A 23,543-nucleotide genomic window follows, 5' to 3' on the forward strand; every position below is an offset into this window, starting at 1 on the left:
TTCTCTAGGGGGATTCCCAGCTGTGTAAACTCCCGGCCAGACTCAGACTGTGGCCCTCGGTTAGAACCGCACTCGGCCAGCGTGAATTGTGAATTTTAATCCCGGATCTGTGGCACAGGGTCAATACCAGTGATACGGTGGCAGGTGTCAAGAAGCCACAATTAAAAATTAATTTCTCTTCATTAGGTGTTCTTGTCAAAATTCTTTAATCATCAACAAACTTTTCAGACAGTCATATAGTCACCTGGGAGGCAGATATGATGATTTAGGAAGTGTCTGCCCACATCCTTGTTTCTGACGGCACCAACTCTAGCCATCCTGCCAGGGCCGTCTGGACAGTTCTGGGGATACGTAATGGGTGACGCGCCTTCTAGGGCAGTCAGCTTTGGGAAGAAGAGCAGAAGCAAACCTCATCGTTTCTCTGGGCAGGGATGCAGAGGAACCGGGAGCAGCGGAGACGAAGATGAATGCCACGCTTTCACGATGAAGGGTGGACTACGAGCCACCCTCTGCTCTCAGCCCTTTATGATCTGATTTCATCCTCAATGTGTCCCTGGGATGTTGGTCCCACAGCAAATGAAAGAGGAGGTGTTCAAACCCACATCTCTCAGATGCCAAAGCCGAAGCCTATGATGCAATGACAGAAATGCCCTCTGTGTTATTAGGAAGCAAGAAGAAGCAGTCAAAGATCCCAGAGAGCCATCTTGTCCCTGCAGTCTCTTAAATTTTATGCACAAACCCTCCCTGTCCCCTACAAGCCCCAGCAGACTGGGCAGACACAACTCTGTTCAACCCCCTCCATGGCCCTGGTAGGGATGTACTGGCTGCCGTGACCCTGATGTGGTGAGGGGGCCCAGAAGCTTCTTTGATCTCTGTTTACTTGTCCTGGACTTTGTCTTATAGAGCAGCTTCTGGGAAAGGGTTTATTTTCCCTAGGCCAGAATGCCCTTCTCGCCTGTTTTCTGGCCTTTGTGGGAGGTGAGATGGATCAACATGAAACTGCACACTGGGGGTTATGTTGATTTCCTGCATGAATATCGACCATGCCCTGTGTTGGGTTGGGTACAGTGTCAGCACCAGGACACTATAACGATGAGACTCAAGTGCCTCACTGTGTTCAGTAAGGTGAAGTGAAAAGTGTTAGCCACTCAGCCCATCCAACTCTTGATGGCACCATGGACTGTAGCCCAGCAGGCTTCTCTGTCCATGGGGTTCTCTAGGCAAGAATACTGGAGTGGGTACCCATTCCCTTCTCCAGGATATCTTCCCAACCCAGGGACTGAACCCGGGTCTCCTGCATTACAGGCAAATTGATACCCACAAATCCTCTGAGTTCTCTTTCTTGCCACTTCCAAGGGCTGTGGGTAAGTTCCTCTTGGTTCTGAGCTCCACTCTGTGTGTCAAGCTTCTAATTGAATTGGCTTTCCAGTCTGGGGCAGGTCAACCTCAGCTAGCATATGGTTCCACCCAGAACCCAAGCCTCTAGCTATTGGTTTTATCCACTGTTCTTCATTTGATTGCAATCCCAGTCCACATTTCTTGGGGTCAGCTGGTTCAGTCCTTTCCCTACTCCCCAGTTCCACACTGGGAATTGCTGGCACTTCACACAAGGTCTTCACTTGGCTAGGTTACTGTTAGTTTCTACTAGTGTGCACATGAGGTCTAGACTGTAGCTACTAGGAATCTCGGTAGTCAAAGCCACAAAACTGGTGGAGCACTTAAAACCTATTAGAGAACACCCACCTAACTCTAGTGCTTAATCACTTCACTCGTGTCTAACTCTGCAACTCTATGGACTGTAGCCTGCCAGGCTCTTCTGTCCATGGGATCATCCAGGCAAGAATACTGGAGCGGGTGCCATTTCCCCAGGGGATCTTTCTGACCCAGGGATCAAACCTCTGTCTACTGGGTCTCCTGCATTGGCAAGCAAATTCTTTACCACTGAGAAGCCCCAGGGAAGCCTGAGGACAGCCCTCTAAGGTATTAATTTGGCTCTCAGTCAGTCAGTTTGGTCCCTCAGTCATGTCTAACTCTTTGTGACCCCATGGACTGCAGCATGCCAGGCCTCCCTGTCCATCACCAACTCCTGGAGCTTACTCAAATTCATGTCCATTGAGTCAGTGATGCCATTCAACCATTCAACTCATCCTCTGTCATCCCCTTCTCCTCCTACCTTCAATCTTTCCCAGCATCAGGGTCTTTTCAAATCAGTCAGGTCTTCCCATCAGGTGGCCAAAGTATTGGAGTTTCAGCTTCAGCATCAGTCCTTCCAATGAATAATCAGGACTGATCTCCTTTAGGATTGACTAGTTGGATCTCCTTGAAGTCCAAGGGACTCTCAAGAATCTTCTCCATCACCACAGTTCAAAAGCATCAATTCTTCAGTGTTCAGCTTTCTTTATAGTCCAACTCTCACATCCATACATGACTACTGAAAAAAACATAACTTTGACTAGACAGACCTTTGTTGGCAAAGTAATATCTGTGCTTTTTAATACGCTGTCTAGGTTGGTCATAACTTTTCCTCCAAGGAGCAAGTGTCTTTTAATTTCATGGCTGCAATCACCATCTGCAGTGACTTTGGAGGCCAGAAAAATTAAGTCTGTCACTGTTTCCACTGTTTCCCCATCTATTTGCTATGAAGTGATGGGACCAGATGCCATGATCTTCATTTTATGAATGTTGAGTTTTAAGCCAACTTTTTCACTCTTGTCTTTCACTTTCATCAAGAGGCTTTTTAGTTCTTCTTCACTTTCTGCCATAAGGGTGGTATCATCTGCATATCTGAGGTTATTGCTATTTCTCCCAGCAATCTTGATTCCAGCTTGTGCTTCATCCAGTCGAGCTCTAAGAGACCCAAAACAGCTAAAGCAATGGGATCAAGTTTCAAATAATTGAGTGCGCCACCTTCTGGCACAACTGCATATTTTATATCCAAGAACTCTGGATCTGGCAGTTGTAATTATCTACAAAAATGGTAAAATCTCACGAAGACAATCTGGACTTACAGTGGCTGATATGAGAAAGGTTCCAGTTAGACAAGAGCATTTATTTAAGAAGTGCATTTGAAAGCAAGGGTTCCCAAATCAAACAAACAGAATGGGATACCTATTTTAATTGGTATGCAGAAACCTCCAAAAGCCTTCAAGATTCCATAATACCTTCACTGAGAGACTCATGGCTAATGAAAAATTAAAGACACAGAGGCACCTAAAAGAAAAGGCTATATAGGATTGATGCAACTTTGACTGTTCCCCTCTGTCTTCCTTTACTTGGGTATTCATTCTATTAATTCTCTGTCTGATTTGTCTTTTCACTCTGAAGAGACTACAAGTCCGAAACAGAAGTCCACCAAGTTAGTGGCCTTACAGATGTCCTCATATCTACCCTCAAAGGAGGACCCCCGTGTGAGCCCCTCCCAGTGTTGGTGGGACTCCTGAGAGATTTTCTGGTAAAGCTATTTTATTTCCTTAAATAGCCTAGGGAAAATTAAAATTAATAGATAACCTTAAGAAATTCTGGTAGATACTGGAGACTGAAGGTGGGATCCTGGGAGAACTGGTAAATGCAGTGAACAGTAAGAATACTAACCAGATTCAGCTCTCCTGAATATCTCTCTGTAGAGTCCAGACAAGCCAGGCAGGGGAGCGGGGAAGGAGAGGCTTGATGTTGTACTTGCCTTTACTGTTTGTCCTGGCTGAAAATTAACAAGATTTATTTGAAAGGACTTTCCCCCACCCCCCGCCCCTAGTTAGCTCTTTGACCAGAAACTGGCCAAACTGGAAGTTAATATTCAGAGCCTGATAAGAATTTTTTTGGGGGGGTGGGGGTGGAGGGCTTCTCTAAGCTAAATGTACACAAAGGGAAAGAAAAAAACTGAGCAAGCAAAAAAATCTCCTGAAGCTTTTGTGGAAGGATTTACAGAAACATTTCAAAGACAGATAGCTGTAAGTCTAGAAATAGGGATCTTATTGATTTCTTTCTTAGTTGAAGATTTTCTCCCTGATACAAAGAAGCAAATTGAGAAAAATGTAGTTGTATGGAGAGGGGGTGTGGTGGGGGGGGGTGTCAATCAATAATGTCATTTAAGTTACAACCCAATCCCCTGAGGAATTAAAAACAACTGTCCTTCAGATCAGATCAGTCGCTCAGTCGTGTCCAACTCTTTGCAACCCCATGAATCGCAGCACGCCAGGCCTCCCTGTCCATCACCAACTCCCAGAGTTCACCCAGACTCGCATCCATCGAGTCAGTGATGACATCCAGCCATCTCATCCTCTGTCGTCCCCTTCTCCTCTTGCCCCCAATCCCTCCCAGCGTCAGAGTTTTTTCCAATGAGTCAACTCTTTGCATGAGGTGGCCAAAGTACAGGAGTTTCAGCTTTAGCATCATTCCTTCCAAAGAAATCCCAGGGCTGATCTCCTTCAGAATGGACTGGTTGGATCTCCTTGCAGTCCAAGGGACTCTCAAGAGTCTTCTCCAACACCACAGTTCAAAAGCATCAATTCTTCGGCGCTCAGCCTTCTTCACAGTCCAACTCTCACATCCATACATGACCACAGGAAAAACCATAGCCTTGACTAGACGAACCTTTGTTGACAAAGTAATGTCTCTGCTTTTGAATATGCTATCTAGGTTGGTCATAACTTTCCTTCCAAGGAGTAAGCGTCTTTTAATTTCATGGCTGCAGTCACCATCTGCAGTGATTTTGGAGCCCAGAAAAATAAAGTCTGACACTGTTTCCACTGTTTCCTCATCTATTTCCCATGAAGTGATAGGACCGGATGCCATGATCTTCATTTTCTGAATGTTGAGCTTTAAGCCAAGTTTTTCACTCTCCACTTTCACTTTCATCAAGAAGCTTTTTAGTTCCTCTTCACTTTCTGCCATAAGGGTGGTGTCATCTGCCTATCTGAGGTTATTGATATTTCTCCTGGCAATCTTGATTCCAGCTTGTGTTTCTTCCAGCCCAGCGTTTCTCATGATGTACTCTGCATATAAGTTAAATAAACAGGGTGACAATATACAGCCTTGATGTACTCTTTTTCCTATTTGGAACCAGTCTGTTGTTCCATGTCCAGTTCTAACTGTTGCTTCCTGACTTGCATACAAATTTCTCAAGAGGCAGATCAGATGGTTTGGTATTCCCATCTCTTTCAGAATTTTCCACAGTTTATTGTGATCCACACAGTCAAAGGCTTTGGCATAGTCAATAAAGCAGAAATAGATGTTTTTCTGGAACTCTCTTGCTTTTTCCATGATCCAGCGGATGTTGGCAATTTTTGCAAAGCCAGAAATGCAGCTTCAGAAACAATTAAAATCCACCTGTCCTTTTTAACCAGTCCTCAAACCTGCCCTCAGTTCAGTTCATTTCAGTCCCTCAGTCATGTCTGTCTCTTTGTGACACCATGAACTGCAGCATGCCAGGCCTCCCTGTCCATCACCAACTCCCAGAGTTTACTCAAACTCATGTCCATTGAGTTGGTGATGCCATCCAACCATCTCATCCTCTGTCGTCCCCTTCTCCTCCTGCCTTCAATCTTTCCCAGCATCAGGGTCTTTTCAAATGAGTCAGGTCTTCCCATCAGGTGGCCAAAGTATTTGAGTTTCAGCCTCAGCATCATTCCCTCCAAAGAAATCCCAGGGCTGATCTCCTTCAGAATGGACTGGTTGGATCTCCTTGCAGTCCAAGGGACTCTCAAAAGTCTTCTCCAACACCACAGTTCAAAAGCATCAATTCTTCGGTGTTCAGCTTTCTTTATAGTCCAACTCTCACATCCGTACATGACTACTGGAAAAACCATAACATTGACTAGACGGACTTTTGTTGGCAAAGTAATGTCTGTGCTTTTTAATACGCTGTCTAGGTTGGTCATAACTTTTCTTTCAAGGAATAAGCGTCTTTTAATTGGTTCAGTCACCATCTGCAGTGATTTTGGAGCCCCCCCAAATAAAGTCTGTCACTGTTTCCACTGTTTCCCCATCTATTTGCCAGGAAGTGAGGGGACCAGATGCCATGATCTTAGTTTTCTGAATGTTGAGTTTTGAGCCAACTTTTTCACTCTCCTCTTTCACTTGCAGCAAGAGGCTCTTTAGTTCCTCTTCACTTTCTGCCATAAGGGTAGTGTCATCTGCATATCTGAGGTTATTGATATTTTTCTTGGCAGTCTTGATTCCAGCCTGTGCTTCATCCAGCCCAGCATTTCTCATGATGTACTCTGTATGTAAGTTAAACAAGTAGGGTGACAGTATACAGCCTTGATGTACTCCTTTCCCTATTTGGAACCAGTCTGTTGTTCCATGTCCAGTTCTAACTGTTGCTTCCTGACCTGCATACAGATTTCTCAGGAGGCAGGTCAGGTGGTCCGGTATTCCCATCTCTTTAAGAATTTCCAACAGTTTGTGGTGATCCACACAGTCAAAGGCTTTGGCATAGTCAATAAAGCAGAAATATATGTTTTTCTGGAACTCTCTTGCTTTTTCGATTATCCAACAGATATTGGCAATTTGATCTCTAGTTCCTCTGCCTTTTCTAAATCTAGCTTGAACATCTGGAATTTCACAGTTCACATACTGTTGAAGCCTGGCTTGGAGAATTTTGAGCATTACTTTGCTAGCGTGTGAAATGAGTGCAATTGTGCGGTAGTTTGAGCATTCTTTGGCATTGCCTTTCTTTGGGATTGGAATGAAAACTGACCTTTTCCAGTCCTGTGGCCATTGCTGAGTTTTCCAAATTTGCTGGCGTATTGAGTGCAGGATTTTCACAGTATCATCTTTTAGGATTTGAAATAGCTCAACTGGAATTCCATCACCTCCACTAGCTTTGTTCGTAGTGATGCTTCCTAAGGCCCACTTGACTTCACATTCCAGGATATCTGGCTCTAGGTGAGTGATCATACCATCATGATTATCTGGGTCATGAAGATATTTTTTCTATAGTTCTTCTGTGTATTCCTGCCACCTCTTCTTAATATCTTCTGCTTCTGTTAGGCCCATACCATTTCTGTCCTTTATTGAGCCCATCTTTGCTTGAAATGTTCCCCTGGTATCTCTAATTTTCTTGAAGAGATCTCTAGTCTTTCCCATTCTATTGTTTTCCTCTGTTTCTTTGCACTGATCACTGAGGAAGGCTTTCTTATTTCTCCTTGCTATTCTTTGGAACTCTGCATTCAAATGGGTATATCTTTCCTTTTCTCCTTTGGCTTTCACTTCTCTTCTTTTCACAGCTACTTGTAAGGCCTTCTCAGACAGCCATTTTGCTTTTTTGCATTTCTTTTCCTTGGAGATGGTCTTGATCCCTGTTCCCTGTACAGTGTCACAAACCTGCCCTATTTTATCTCAAAAAGCTAAAAATTCTGCACCTAACAAACAAAAGTCTTTGGAAGAATTTGCATTTCCTCTGTGCCTTTGAGATGTAATGTTCTTATCTGGTCTTCTCCAGAAGTCTAATTGAGGTTATCTCTTTGAAATGGTAACTTCAAAGAGATAATTCTTATCGGAAGGAAACAAAAGGGGAACCGTTAATTTGGAATTTAGGCAAATGAAAAATCTTAAGTGTCTTCTCCACAAATATTAGTAAAAAGCTTTAACCGTTTGAGCAGTTAACCTTAACTTATTCCGTCTGCCAAAGACACAGTTTGGATCCAGTTTCTTCTATAACTAGTGAATTTTGTAATTTTGCACCTGATTCATGGCTAAAATTTTAGAACAAAAGCTATAAGCTCTCTGTTTGCATCAGTCTATATGTTGATGTGTGTTTCCATATGCATGTTGTAGATGTGTGGTTTTTTTCCTACTTTAAGAAAGTATTGCCAAAATAATTTGTTTAAAAATTCTATTTAACTGGCTTAAAGAAAATTAAGGACATTGACTGAAGAAAAATGCACAAAAATCTAAAAGTTTTTAAGATTTAAAAAAAGATATTTATTTTTCGCTGTGCTGGGTCATTGTTGCTATGTGGGGATTTTCTCTAGTTGCAGAGAGCAGGAGCTACTCTATAGCTGTGGTGCACGTGGTTCTCAATGCAGTGGCTTCTCTTGTTGCAGAGCACGGGCTCTAGGCACGTGGGCTTCAGTAGTTGCGGCTTGTGGGCTCAGTAGTTGTGAAGCACAGGCCCAGTTTCTCTGAAGCATGTGGGATCTTCCCGGATCAGGGATCTAACCCATTTCTCCTGCACTGGCAGGTGGATTCTTTACCACTTAGCCACCAGGGAAGCCCCTTTTAATTGAGATTTATTCAGGGAATCTTTCTGTGGACCATATAGCCTGGAAGACATCCTCTCAGCTCTGAAGAACTGCCCTCATGAGGTAAGGGAGGAGCCAGGATACACAGTTTTCTGTTGGAAAAAAAGATATGTAGTCTAACATCAAAAGATTATGGATAATTGGGCCTTCCCTGGCAGTCCAATGGTTAAGACTCAAAGCTGGGGGCAAGGGTTCCATCCCAGTTTGGGGAACTAAGATCCCACATGCTGCAGAGTGAGGCCCCCCCCCAAAAAAAAAAACAAGACTATAAGATCCTTTTATTTTACTAACTTGAAATTTTTTTAGTATTTATTTTTTATTATTATTTATTTGGCTCTGCCAGGTCTTAGTTCTGTTGCAGGAAGGGGGACCCCTTCCAGGGCCCAAAACTGGGCTCTTGTCTAACACTCGGAAATGAATTGTCCGAGGAGACGCATGTGCTGACAAAGCAAGAGATTTTATTGGGAAAGGGCACCCGGGTGGAGAGCAGTAGGGTAAGGGAATCCAGGAGAAGTACTCTGCCACATGGCTTGCAGTCTCGGGTTTTATGGTGATGGGATTAGTTTCCACATTATCCTTAGCCAATCATTCTGACTCAGAGTTCTTCCTGGTGGTGCACACCTTGTTCAGCCAAGATGGATGCCAGAGAGGATTCTGGGAGGTGGTCAGACAGGTGGTGTCTCCTTTTGACCTTTCCTGAACTCTTCTGGTTGGTGGAGGCTTATTAGTTCCCTGTTCCTTACCAGGACCACCTGTCATAAAACAACTCATGCAAATAGTTACTGTGGTACCTGGCCAGGGTGGGCGGTTTCAATCAGTGTGCTTCTCCTAACAGTTCTAATAACCAGATTTTTAGTTGTGACATGCGAACTCTTAGTTGCAACATGCAGGATCTAGTGCCTTGACCAGGGAACAAATGTGTGCTCCTCTGCACTGGAAGCATAGAGTCTTGTTGTAGGCAAGAGCCAATTCTGACTCCAAGGTGGATCTGTTTCTTTGACTTTAACCTTTGTTTTTCATCACTTTTGTTATTGTGTGCCATGTCACTTCAGTTGTGTCTGACTCTTAGTGATCCTATGGACTGTAGCCCACCGGGCTTTTCTGTCCATGGGAATTCTCCAAGCAAAAATACTGGAGTGGGTTGCCATGCCCTGTTCCAGGGGATCTTCCTTGGGCAGGGATCAATCCCACATCTCTTACGTCTCCTGCATTGGCAATCGGGTTCTTTATCTTCACCTTTATGATGCTGAAGCTGAAGCTCCAATACTTTGGCCACCTGATGCGAAGAGCCAACTCATTAGAAAAGACCCTGATACTGGGAATGGTTGAAGGCAGGAGGAGAAGGGGACAACAGAGGATGAGATGGTTGGATGGCATCACCAATTCAATGGACATGATTTTGAGCAAGCTCCAGGAGATGGTGAAGGACAGGAAAGCCTGGTGTGTTTCAATCTATGGGGTCACAAAGAATTGGACACGACTGAGCAACTGAACAACCAAGATGCTGGCCATTCCAGGAGACATCTGCAAGATAATGGTTTTTACTTCTTCAACTCCTCCCTCTCTTTGTTCTATAAAAGAACCCGGCATCCAGACCTGGACAAGTCTGCCATCTTCTCTGTCAGCTGCCTTTTGGAATAAAGTTGTATTCCTTGCCTTCACACCTCATCTCTAAGCTAAATGGCCTGTCAGTGCAGCGAGCGCATGGAGCTTGGACTCTGTAACAGTCTTAGCCACTGGACCACAACGGAAGTCCTTGGATTTTTTTTTTAAACAAAAACAAACATGGCTTCTCAGGTGGCTGCTAGTGGTAAAGAACGTGCCTGCCAGTGCAGGTTAGACGTTAAGAGACATGGGTTTGATCACTGGGTTGGGAAGATCCCATGGAGGACCCACTCCAGTATTCTTGCCTGGATAATCCCATGGACAGAGGAGCCTGGTGGGCTGCAGTCCATAGAGTTGCACAGAGTCAGTCACAACTGAAGCAACTCAGCATGAATGCATGATATTATGCATTCTCAACAGGGGCAATATCAACCCCATCCCCCCAAACTGGGAAAAATAAACCAAAAAAAAAAAAAAATCTTACACTTCAATTGGATTTTAAGACCTTAAGAAAGACACTCTGGGGTTGTAAGCAGACACACACACACGATTTACAATTTTAACTTTTGTTAGGTAAATGTCTTAGGAAAGGGAGATACTGGTTGGAACAAATGATAAATTCTTTTGGCAGCTTTGAGCTTTCACAAGCAGGCCATTTAAGGTGGGCCAGTCCTCTAGGGATGCTGCCTTAAGTTGTTAGAAACCATATCAAAATTTGGTCAAGTCAATTAGTGCAGGGGTTTGAATGGAGTCCTTCCGAATATCTTTCGCAGTTCTCAATATGCAAGCTGAATTATTAGGAGCGAAGTGTACTGATATCTCCAATTTTGCAATGCACAAAAAATTAAGACAGACTGCTGTATGTATACATTAACTATCTTGTGATAAAGTAAATATAACAAATGTTACTTGTAGAATCTACTCTGTCCTCAGTCCCCTAATAGAAATGTGAGTTCCTCGAAGGCAGGGACTTCTTCGGCATGGCACACGGCAAGCAGTCAGTAAATAATGTATTTGTGGAGGGAATACCTGCAAAGCGTTTAAAGCAAATAAACGCTCACTAGCAGGAAGCGTTTGTGCTTCTTTGTTGCAGGCAACCCGGAAGTTCCTCAGTAGAACTGAGGCCGAGGGTGCGCGCGCATATCTCGCGCGGTCGCTCTGGCCGCTAGACGCCTCAGTTTTGTGGTAGGTCCTCCAGGCCGCAGAGCATGCGCAGGGCTTCGCCCCCCGGGATCGCTATGGCAGCGGCGTCGCGGTGGGTCGGGCCTCCGCTCTGGCGCCCGGGCAAGGGCGCCTCAGCGGCCGCGGGTACCACATCCTCTCGGGCATGAGCGGAGTCTCCCGCTGCCGCTCGCCGCCCCGCCCGCCTCTGCCGCCGCATCCCGACTGTGGGTCCGCGCCAGGATCATGCCCCTGACCGCCTACTGCTACCTGCGTGTCGTGGGCAAAGGCAGCTACGGGGAGGTGACGCTTGTGAGGCACCGGCGGGACGGCAGGCAGGTCGGCGGAGTTGGGGCCCGGCAAGGGAAGGGGGCAGGCAGGGATTCTCCGAAGGCGCCGTCCGAGGGCTGAGCCCCGCTTGTGTGATGGGGACGCACCTCGCACCTCGGATGGTACTTCCTCAGGAAAATCGTCCCAGACCATCAAGACTAGGACAGCCCTTCCTGTCATATGCGCCCCGAACTCCCTGGCATTCTCTTTGTAGTCGTAGTTGGCTTTCTTAATCTGCACACTTTTCCCCAGCTATCCTTAGTTCCGTGAGAGCATCCATTCCCAGGACCTAAAGGCAAGTATTCCTGGCAAGTATTCCTCTTTCTTCTTTTCTCAGCTATTTGTAAGGCCTCTTCAGACAGCCATTTTGCCGTTTTGCATTTCTGATTCTTGGGGATGGTCTTGATCCCTGCCTCCTGTACAGTGTCACAAACCTCTATCCATAGTTCTTCAGGCACTCTTGTCTATCAGATCTAATACCTTGAATCTATTTGTGACTTCCACTGTATAATTGTAGGGGATTTGATTTAGGTCATACCTGAATGATCTAGTGGTTTTCCCTATTTCTTCAATTTAAGTCTGAATTTGGCAATAAGGAGTTCGTGAACTGAGCCACAATCAGCTCCCAGTCTTGTTTTTTTTTTTACCTAGTTCTGTTAAAGTCTTGTTTTTGCTGACTGTATAGAGCTTCTCCATCTTTGGCTGCAAAAACTATAATCAATTTGATTTCTGTGTTGACCATTTGGTGATGTCCATGTGTAGCATCTTCTCTTGTGTTGTTAGAAGAGGGTGTTTGCTGTGACCAGTGCGTTCTCTTGGCCAAACTGTGTTAGCCTTTGATTGGCTTTGTTTTGTACTCCAAGGCCAAATTTGCCTGTTACTCCAGATATTTCTTGACTTCCTACTTTTGCATTCCAGTCCCCTATAATGAAAAGGACATGTTTTTGGGGTGTTCTAGAAGATCTTGTAGGTCTTCATAGATCCGGTCAGCTTCAGCTTCTTCAGCATTACTGGTCAGGGCATAGACTTGGATTACCCTGATATTGAATGATTTGCCTTGGAAACGAACAGAGATCATTCTGTCATTTTTGAGATTGCACCCAAGTACTGCATTTCAGACTCTTTTGTTGACTATGAGGGCTACTCCCATTTCTCCTAAGGGATTCTTGCCCACAGTAGTAGGTATAATGGTCATCTGAGTTAAATTCACCCATTCCAGTCCATTTTAGTTCATGGATTCCTAAAATGTCGATGTTCACTCTTGCCATCACCTGATGCAAAAAGTCAAAATGGTTGTCTGAGGAGGCCTTACAAATAGCTGTGAAAAGAAGAGAAGTGAAAGCCAAAGGAGAAAAGGAAAGCTATATTCATTTGAACACAGAGTTCCAAAGAATATCAAGGAGAGATAAAGCCTTCCTCAGTGATCAGTGCAAAGAAACAGAGGAAAACAATACAATGAGAAAGACTAGAGATTTCTTCAAGAAAATTATAGATACCAAGGGAATATTTCATGCAAAGATGGGCACAATAAAGGACAGAAATGGTATGGACCTAACAGAAACAGAAGATATTAAGGAGAGGTGGCAAGAATACACAGAGGGATACAAAAAGATCTTAATGACCCAGATAACCAAGATGGTGTGATCACTCACCTAGAGCCAGACATCCTGGAATGTGAAGTCAAGTGGGCCTTAGGAAGTATCACTTTGAGCAAAGCTAGTGGAGGTGGTGGAATTCCAGTTGAGCTATTTCACATCCTAAAAGATGATACTGTGAAAGTCCTGCACTCAATATGCCAGCAAATTTGGATAACTCAGCAATGGCCACAGGACTGGAAAAGTTCAGTTTTCATTCCAGTCCCAAAGAAAGGCAATGACAAAGAATGCTCAAACTACTGCACAATTGCACTCATCTCACATGCTAGCTGAGTAATGCTTGAAATTTCTCCAAGCCAGGCTTCAACAATATGTGAACTGTGAAATTCCAGATGTTCAAGCTAGATTTAGAAAAGGCAGAGGAACCAGAGATCAAATTGCCAACATATGTTGGATCATCAAAAAAGCAAGAGAGTTCCAGAAAAACATCTATTTCTGCTTTATTGACTAGGCCAAAGCCTTTGACTTGTGAATCACAACAAATTGTGGAAAATTCTGAAAGACATGGGACTGCCAGACCACCTTACCTGCCTCCTGAGTAATCTGTATGCAGGTCAAGAAGCAACAGTTAGAACTGGACATGGAACAACAGAGTGGTTCCAAATTGGGAAAGGAGTACTTTAAGGCTGTATATTGTCATCCTGCTTGTTTAACTTACATGCAGAGTACATCATGAGAAATGCCAGGCTTGATGAAGCACAGGCTGAAATCAAGATTGCCGAGAGAAATATCAATAACCTCAGATATGCAAATGACACTACCCTTATGGCAGAAAGCAAAGAACTAAAAAGCCACTTGCTGCAAGTGAAAGAGGAGAGTGAAAAAGTTGGCTCAAAACTCAACATTCAGAAAACTAAGATCATGTCATCTGGTCCCCTCACTTCATGGCAAATAGATGGGGAAACAGTGGAAACAGTGACAGACTTTATTTTTGGGGTCCCAGAATCACAGCAGATGATGATTGCAGTCGTGAAATTAAAAGACGTTTACTCCTTGGAAGAAAAGTTATCACCAACCTAGACAGCATGTTTAAAAGCAAAGACATTACTTTGCCAACAAAGGACAGTCTAGTCAAGGCTATGGTTTTTCCAGTAGTCACGTATGGATGTGCAGCTGCTGCTGCTAAGTCGCTTCAGTCATGTCCGACTCTGTGTGACCCCATAGATGGCAGCCCACCAGGCTCCCCCGTCCCTGGAATTCTCCAGGCAAGAACACTGGAGTGGGTTGACTTCCTTCTCCAGTGCATGAACGTGAAAAGTTAAAGTGAAGTCGCTCAGTTGTGTCTGACTCTTCAGGACCCCATGGACTGCAGCCTACTAGGCTCCTCCATCCATGGGATTTTCCAGGCAAGAATACTGGAGTGGGGTACCATTGCTTTCTCTGGTATGGATGTGAGAGTTGGACTATAAAGAAAGCTAAGCACTGAATAATTGATGCTTTTGAACTGTGGTATTGGAGAAGACTCTTGAGAGTCCCTTAGACTGCTCGGAGATCCAACCAGTCCATCCTAAAGGAAATCCTGAATATTCATTGGAAAGACTGATGCTAAAGCTGAAACTCCAATATTTTGGCCACCTGATGCAAAGAACTGACTCATTTGAAAATACCCTGATGCTGGGAAAGATTGAAGGCAGGAGGAGGGGACGACAGAGGATTCGGTGGTTGGATCGCATCACCAACTTGATGGATGTGAGTTTGAGTAAACTCCGGGAGTTGGTGATGGACCGGGAAGCCTAGCATGCTGCAGTCCGTGGGGTCACAAAGAGTTGGACACGACTGAGTGACTGAACTGAAATGATTTCTCTTTCATTGAAGGGCCCCATACTCCATCTGACCTGGAGACCACTGAACTCTTAAAACTCAGCTTCTTACCTTTCCTCCACACCTGCTCTCCCGGTCCCCATTTCAGGGAGTAGCACCACCAACCATCCCATTGCCCAAGCTGGATACCTGGGAGTCATTCTGGGATCCCCCTTTCCCTTTCCTCATTCCCACCACCTTATTTGTCTGTCCACTAAGCCAGCTGGCCTCTTTTCATCTCCACGGGTACCTTTCCCATCCAGGACATCATTATCTCTAGTTAAGCTGTGGCCATAGCCTCCGGCTTGTCCTCCCTGTCATTATACTTGCCCTTCTCCAATTCGTCATTTTCATTATAGTCTCAATGATCATTCTGAAACATGCCTCTAATGTTGCACTTTATCCCAGTACCCTCAGGATCATGAACCAGTTCTTTAATGTGGTTTATAAAAAAGATGAGCATGTAATGTATTGGGACAAACTGGGACAATTTGAAAACTGAAAGGAGGCACTATTAATAATTACACCAGGACGATGTGACTGCCCCAGACAAACTGGGAGGAGATGTCCCCATAAGTATAAGGTCGTCTTGCCTGTTTTGCCTTGTTTCAGGTGCTGGTCACTCTGCCTGGAACACCAGTGCAGGCAGAAGAGATTTATTCATTGGGCAGTGAGGAGTGGGGACTTTTTGAGCTGAGGATGCAATACTGGCAGTAATAATAGCACGTCATGGTTGAGCAGTAGTTTACATTTTGCAAAACACATTTATGGTGTTTGTTGAATAATGAATTGTTTGGTATATCAGTTGATCAAGGGCAATGTATTAGGTGCTGAAGGACATTGACTTTTTTTTTTTTTAAGTAAGAATGGTTTTGGACATTGAGGATAAGTGATTTTTAGCCTTATTTGACCATGGATCCCTTTGAGAATCTAATGCGATCCATGAACCCATTCTGTCTGCAGATGTATATTCAAGTCATATTCTATGCACCTTTGTAGGAGGAACTAAGAGGTTAAAGAATCTCTTCTACAGATTTTATGATTGATTCAGTGGTATATTAATGTGGACTCATTTTTAACCACTAATGAAATTGTAAAATGCAGATGGAAAGTGTAAATTTTTTTGTGACCCCATACCCTGCTCTAAGTCTAACCTGTAAAAAGTATCGTTAATGATAACAAATGTTTTCCCCAATTTAGTGCTTTGTGAATAATAAATAGGTTATGTAGCAGTCTCCACAAGGTTGTTTTTGAGGACACTTAGGAGACACCTTAAATATGTTTGAATCTATAATACTGTATGTTTGTTTCCATATTGTAAAAACATGTGTTTTCTTTGCAGTATGTCATCAAAAAGCTGAACCTCCGAAATGCCTCCAGCCGAGAGCGGCGAGCTGCTGAACAGGAAGCTCAGCTCTTGTCTCAGCTGAAGCATCCCAACATTGTCACCTACAAGGAGTCGTGGGAGGGTGGGGACGGTTTGCTGTACATCGTCATGGGCTTCTGTGAAGGAGGTGATCTGTACCGAAAGCTCAAAGAGCAGAAAGGGAGGCTTCTGCCTGAGAGTCAGGTGGTGGAGTGGTTTGTTCAGATCGCCATGGCTCTGCAGGTACTGTCGGGACTCAGAGCATTTCACTTGCTCCAAGGTGACAGAAGGATGGCTGGGGGGATTTTAGGGAAATGATTCCCCAGATTTATTCATGAAAAAAAAAAGAAAAAACGTTTAAAAACTCCAATTATGATGACCTAGTCCCTCTTGCTTTAGCATTGGAATATTTCTGAATAAGCAAATACTGTATTGAAGCAGACATGGATTTTATCTGATGGCTGGGGAAGATAGTTCTTTATTCATTTAAATATTATAGCAAAATCCATTTTAAGGGCACTTAATTGAGAAAAACCAAAGAATGACCGTATTTGTTATCTGTTGGTCAGCTGCATCGTACTGAATGGTGGTTAAGCTAATTAATGTGCCTAAACTCTGGGGCTTTGGGCTTTACCTCTGCTGTGGCAGAGTTAGCATAAATGTGAAATATGTTTGTGTTTTAATATACATATTTTCAAAAGTGAGACTGTTCGTGAAATGTCACTCTGGGACTAGTCTGACTTGTCCAGAGTTTACTGTGTTTAAATATAAGTTTTTTCACTCTAAATAAAAGTGATGTTATTATAGTTGAAAACATTATTAACCTGAAGATTTCATGAGCCTGAGAGGAATGTTCATCTAACTTTGTCTAAGTTGTCTACCTTCAATGGCAGTTTGAAAGCATGCTTTTTAACTGGGTCTGTATAATGCTAGGTGGTATGACTGTCAAGGCACCAGGGAACAATTGTGAAGGAAGTTGGGCAAATTAATGCATAGAACTTAATTTCTTACTTTGGAAAGTTGTGAATTAGACCTTTTGTTTACAGACTATATAGCAATAATGTTTTGATGTATAGGTAACTAAGGCTCTTTAACTTACACAGTTGTTGATGGTATATAAGAAGTCAAAAATAAGTTGACAAGTGTATTTATATTGAATACAATGTTCTTTTTCTTCAGTATTTACATGAAAAACACATCCTCCACCGAGATCTAAAAACCCAAAATGTCTTCCTGACAAGAACAAATATCATCAAAGTGGGTGACCTTGGAATTGCCCGCGTGCTTGAGAACCACTGTGACATGGCTAGCACCCTCATTGGCACACCGTACTATATGAGCCCTGAACTGTTTTCGAACAAACCCTACAACTACAAGGTAGGATTGGGCTGTTTCTGCCAGCTCACCTTGTCTCTAGGGCAGTAGTCATAATTTTAGAATCCATCAGAATATTAAGTCAGAAGAATTCTCTGTGAATCAATTTAAGGAAAATGTCTTTTTTTTTAAAGAGGAAAATGTAAATAAGGCATTCTGATATTTCACCATTTACTAATTTTTTTTTCTAGTCTGATGTTTGGGCTCTGGGATGCTGTGTTTATGAAATGGCCACCCTGAAGCATGCTTTCAATGCAAAAGACATGAATTCTTTAGTTTATCGGATTATTGAAGGAAAGGTAAAGAATATTTTGGAACTAATTGTTTTTAATATACGGAGCAAGGTTAATTTAATCTAACTTTGAAAGTAGCTACTGGTAAAAGGGATAGTTGGGTGGATAGTTAAGAATGGTGGGTCCCATGTGTGGGGAAGGTTGAGCTATAGGAGAAGGAACTGATCTTTCCTTGATATTAATTTAAGGTGGCTGAGTGGGTCTGAAGAATTGGCTTCTTGAAAACCGCAACCTTAGAGCCTCAGGATGTGCACATGCCCTGAGCCTATTGGTAGTGTCTCCTAAGTACCTTATGGTTAAATGAACCCCATTTACAATGAGTCTGCTCTGTCTGAACTTGTTGTTCCTTTGATAATCATAATCACTAGATAGATGCTAGAGTGACAAATTTTATATATGAATTTCATGAGACTTGTTGCTGTCTGCAGTATCAGGCATCCACACACCTTTAAGTTTTGAGGCTATGAATCACTTACTGATTTTAATATTACACCAAGACATATGTAATGTTTTAATTTGAAAAAAAAATTTAAAAACACATCAAAAGTAAAATTTGCTTTTTACATCCACTACTTAATAATTCCACTAAAGAACCAAAAAGGAAAGGGGTGAAATTTCTCTCCGTTGTCATCCATTTCCATTCTTTGGAGATAACCATTGGTGACCATTTGTTGCATAGCCTTCCTGGCTTTCCCTGTCTTTATGCAGACTTTGCTCTGGGTGTGTATGTTTAAAAAAGTAACTGAAGTGAAGTCAGGCTACACGCACTGTTGTACACAACCCGCTTTTCTGACTTAGCATATGAGGGACATCTTTCCAGGTTGGTATCTGTAAGGCTTTTATTTTTTTAAAGGCTACCTGGTATTTTATTAGGAGGGTATGGGACTTCCCAGGTGGCACTAGTGGTAAAGAATCCACCTGCCAATGCAGGAGATGCAAGAGACGCAGGTTTATTTTTTTATTTTTTTAATATAAATTTATTTATTTTAATTGGAGGCTAATTACTTTACAATATTTTATTGGTTTTGCCATACATCAATATGAATCCGCCACGGGTGTACACGTGTTCCCCATCCTGAACCCCCCTCCCACCTCCCTCCCCGTACCATCCCTCTGGGTTATCCAAGTGCACCAGCCCCGAGCACCCTGTCTCATGCATCGAACCTGGACTGGTGATTCATTTCACATATGGTATTGTACATGTTTCAATTCCATTCTCCCAAATCATCCCACCCTCGCCCTCTCCCACAGAGTCAAAAAGACTGTTCTATACATCTGTGTCTCTTTTGCTGTCTCGCATACAGGATTATCGTTACCATCTTTCTAAATTCCATATATATGCATTAGTATACTGTATTGGTGTTTTTCTTTATGGCTTACTTCACTCTGTATAATAGGCTCCAGTTTCATTCACCTCATTAGAACTGATTCAAATGTATTCTTTTTAATGGCTGAGTACTCCATTGTGTATATGTACCACAGCTTTCTTATCCATTCATCTGCTGATGGACATCTAGGTTGCTTCCATCCCCTGCCTATTATAAACAGTGCTGCGATGAACATTGGGGTACACGTGTCTCTTTCAATTCTGGTTTCCTTGGTGGTATGCCCAGCAGTGGGATTCCTGGGTCATATGGCAGTTCTATTTCCAGTTTTTTAAGGAATCTCCACACTGTTCTCCATAGTGGCTGTACTAGTTTGCGTTCCCACCAACAGTGTAAGAGGATTCCCTTTTCTCCACACCCTCTCCAGCATTGATTGGTTGTAGACTTTTGGATAGCAGCCATTCTGACTGGCATGAAATGGAAAAACAGTGGTTAGATGCCAGGAAGTAGGTGGCAATGCCTTAACCGTATGCATGTTGTCAGGCCCGAGAGCCTCCTCCATCCTTGTCAAGGGGAGCGCTAACCCTCTCTCCTTTTATACAACACGAGACACAGGTTTAACCTCTGGATCCGGAAGATTCCCTGGAGTAGGAAATGGCAACTCACTGCAGTATTCTTGCCTGGGAAGTCCCATGGACAGAGGAGCCTGGTGGGCTACAGTCTGTGGGGTCGCAAAGAATTGGATATGGCTGAATGCACGTGCATGCACACACACACACACACCCCATACTCTATTCCCCAGGTACCCTGTGGATGGCCATTTACGTTGTTTCCAGTCATTCACTACTACAAGAACAACACTGAAGTGGACATCCTGGCATCTAAATCTTTAGGAACTCATGCTCTTGTTTATAAAGGAGACAGTCCTCAAATGGAATTGGTGGTTTGAAAGATAAATGTTATAATCGTACAACTTGCTGTTATAACCAAGATGCCAGGTCAGCTTTCTGTAAACTAAGATGCTGGCTATTTTTTGCTCCTGTGGATAATGATTTTAAAAAATGTACATTGGGAAATCTCTACTGTCTTTTACTTTTCTTAAGACTGTTAGTCATCCCTGTGGTTTGATTTCTCTTTGTAGCTGCCACCAATGCCAAAAGATTACAGCCCAGAGCTGGCAGAACTGATAAGAACTATGCTGAGCAAGAGACCTGAAGAAAGACCTTCTGTGAGGAGCATCTTGAGGCAGCCTTACATAAAGCGCCAAATATCCTTGTTTTTGGAGGCCACGAAGGCGTAAGATATTTCCCTTGCAAATAGCTGGGCTAAATAGATGGAATAAAAGAGGGTGGTTTTTATAATTTTCATGTGTGATAATTTATGATGAGTTTTTTAAAAACATGAAGTAGAATTGCATGATTAGAACAAGTGTTGAGATTTGCTTAATTGGTAAACTCAGAAATCTGGAAAACCATTGGAGGAATCACTTTCACATTCCTCTGAGAGTTCCAAAGCATATTGAGTATGAGTCCTTTAAAAGGATTATGTTTCACAAATCATATTAAAATGACAGATCATCTAAGAAGCCTATTACATTATGTGCTGTGTAAGATAATAGTCGCATTTAAAAAATAGTACTCAAATTTCATAGGGCTTTTATAAGGTTCCTTCTTCACTCATATAGAATTCTTTGACTTGCAGGTCCTACCTTCACTGAATAGGTGTTCCAGGATCTAAGACTTAGAGCTGGACAAGACCTTCACAGTCTCTGCCTTTTGACTTGTTAATTCGGAGGCAATGTTAGAAAGGCCCCAGGGAATAAAGGAGGATCATATTTTTGTTTACATTGCCTATAATTTACCACCAGCAGACCTTTGACCTTCTGTACCTTTGGTCTTCATGCTCTCCTTGAATTCTCCAAAGGTTTAGCTCCATTGTAAAACAGTTGGGGATATTATTCCTGTAAACATTTATTCTGCAAGTCAAGGCTGAGTATACTAATCATTTTACTTTTAAACTTGGCAGAGCAGTTGTGTGTTATTACAAACGTGAAACTTGAAAATAATCCTGGTATTTCTAACTGTGAGGCAATTTTTCATAGATGTAAAATTTTAGGACAATGTTATATTTACAGAAAAGTTGCAGAAATAAAGCAGAGAGCTTCTATATAACCCTCACTCAGTTCCCCTTGTCAACATCTTATATTACCATGGTACATTTGTCAGAACTAAGAAAGCATCAGTATCTGATGTTAACTAAACTACAGACTTTATTTGGCTTTCACCAGTTTTTCTACTAATGTCCTTCTTTTTGCTTTAGGATCCAGTCCAGCATACCATTTTACTCCTCATTTCTCTTTAGTCAACTTGGATCTCTGACAGTTTCTTAGTTTCTTTGTTTTTCATGACCATCATTGTTTTTGAAGATTACTGGTCAAGTGTTTTGTTGAATGCTCCCTGGTTTTTAGAAGACTTTTCTCCATAAAAGGAGCAGTTATATGGGAATTCCCTGGCAATCCAGTGGTTAGGATTCCAGACATCCACTGCAGGAGGCCCAGGTTCTATCTCTTGTCAGGGAACTAAGATCTCGCAAGCTGTGTGGTGTGGCCAAAAAATAAAAGAAGGAAAAAAAAAGGAGAAGTTCTACAAAGGAGTTGTAACATGTATGCACATTTCCTCACATATATAGAAACCTTTAAACTTCATTGTATTAATAATAACTTTTCCCTCTTTCTTCCTCATAAAGAAAAACCTCCAAAAATAATGTTAAAAATGGTGACTCTAAATCCAAGCCTGTGGCTGCAGTGGTTCCTGGAAAGGCTGAATTAAGTCATGAAGTAGTTCCCCTTCAATCACACTCTTCTGAGAGCTCCAAGACATATGTAATGGTATGTCTCTTTTTAAAGGATATGTGTTCTAGAAATTATTAAAATGATAGGTTACCTAAGCTAGTTATTCTATGTGAAATGATTAAGTTTCATTAGATTTCTGTTAATTTTATAGTATAAAGAAGGAATACTGGGGAAGTTAATCAAATGCCTATTATTAATAAAATGTTGGTGAAGTCAGTGCTGTAATAACTTCAAGAAGGTTTTTGTAATTGAGGTGAAATTTATATAAAATAAAATTAACCATTTTACAGTGAACAGTTAATCGCATTCATTATATTCACAGTACTGTGTAGCCATCGCCTCTGTCACATCGTTCCAAATCAGTTTCTCCACCCAGAAGGAAACCCCGTACTCATTAAGTTGTCACTGCTCATTCCCTCCTCCGTCCAGTCCCTATAAAACACCTGTGTGTTTTCTGTTTGTACGGGTTTGCCTGTTCTGAATATTTGCTATAAATGGAATCATACAATATGTAAACTTTTGTGTCTGACTTCTTTCACTTAACATGTTTTTGAGGTTCATCCAGGTAGTATGTATCAATACTTCATTTATTTTTATGTCTGAGTAATACTCCATTGTATTTGTATACCATAATTTGTTTATCCATTCATTCACTGGTAGATATTGGGTTGTTTTCATCTTTTGGCTATTGCTGTGAACACTTGTGTACAATATTTGTTTGAGTATCTGTTTTTAATTCTTTTGGGTGTAATATCTAGGAAGGGAATTGCTGGGTCATGTGGTAATTGATGTTTAACTTTTTGAGCAGTGACCATACTGTTTTTCATTAGTGTTTCATTTCACATTTTTACCAGAAATTCCTGAGAAATCCAATTTCTCTTCAACTTCACCAACTCTTGTTATTTTCTATTTTTCCAATTCTAGCCATCCTAGTGGATGTGAAGTGGTATGTTATTGTAATTTTGATTTGCCCTTGACTAATGATATAGAACTTTTTGGCTATTTGAAAGCCTTCTTTGGAGAAATATCTATTAAGTCCTTTGCCCATTTTTAATTGGATTTTTTTTTTTATGGTTGAGTCGTAAGAGTTCTTTGTATAGTATGGATACTAGACCCTCAGTAGATATATGATTTAGAAATATCTCCTTCTGTTCTGTAGGTTGTCCTTTCAATATCTTGATAGGTAATATTCTCTTATGCACAATTTTCAATTTTGATGAAGTCTAATATATAGTTTTTTCTTTTGTCGCCCATACTCATATCTAAGAATCCCTTGCCAAATCCAAGGTCATGAAGATATATGCCTGTGTTTTCTTACAGGATTTTTATAGTTTTAGCTCATATATTTACATATTGATCCATTCACAATTTTGTATTATCATAAAATATTTGTTGTTTAGTTGCTAAGTTGTGTCCAACTCTTTGTGACCCCATGGACTGTAGCCCACCAGGCCTCTCTGTCCATGGGATTTCCCGGGCAAGAATACTCAAGTGGGTTGCTATTTCCTTCTCCAGGGGATTTTCCTAACCCAGAGATCGA

At 42.2% G+C, this 23,543-nt stretch overlaps 1 protein-coding gene and 1 non-coding gene across 11 annotated transcripts in view; one reads left to right on the forward strand and one right to left on the reverse strand.

Moving 5' to 3' along the window:
• NEK4 (NIMA related kinase 4) overlaps positions 1–23,543 on the forward strand; it is a 40,735-nt gene that overhangs the window by 1,889 nt on the left and 15,303 nt on the right. For 5 of the 10 annotated variants that reach the window (XR_015151562.1, XR_015151563.1, XM_086367637.1 and 2 more), the window contains exons 1-6: positions 10,960–11,348; positions 16,137–16,403; positions 17,340–17,537; positions 17,726–17,833; positions 20,294–20,448; positions 21,898–22,039. Coding sequence is in view for 8 of the 10 variants with exons in the window: in XM_086367637.1 (XP_086223763.1) it covers positions 11,256–11,348; positions 16,137–16,403; positions 17,340–17,537; positions 17,726–17,833; positions 20,294–20,448; positions 21,898–22,039 (963 nt within the window). In the remaining 2 variants the exon portion in view is untranslated. Of the gene's footprint in view, positions 1–10,959; positions 11,349–16,136; positions 16,404–17,339; positions 17,538–17,725; positions 17,834–20,293; positions 20,449–21,897; positions 22,040–23,543 lie in introns of those variants that run through there. The other 5 variants (XM_086367644.1, XM_086367642.1, XM_086367643.1 and 2 more) reach the window with 5 other exon arrangements.
• On the reverse strand, positions 19,633–19,758 carry LOC147348406 (U6atac minor spliceosomal RNA). The gene has a single exon (XR_015152006.1). It is a non-coding gene; the product is annotated as a U6atac minor spliceosomal RNA (small nuclear RNA).

This window comes from Bos grunniens, chromosome 22 (assembly GCF_055505025.1).
Source record: "Bos grunniens cultivar Pamir isolate PY7600 chromosome 22, Bosgru_T2T1.0, whole genome shotgun sequence".
Lineage (NCBI taxonomy): Eukaryota > Metazoa > Chordata > Mammalia > Artiodactyla > Bovidae > Bos > Bos grunniens.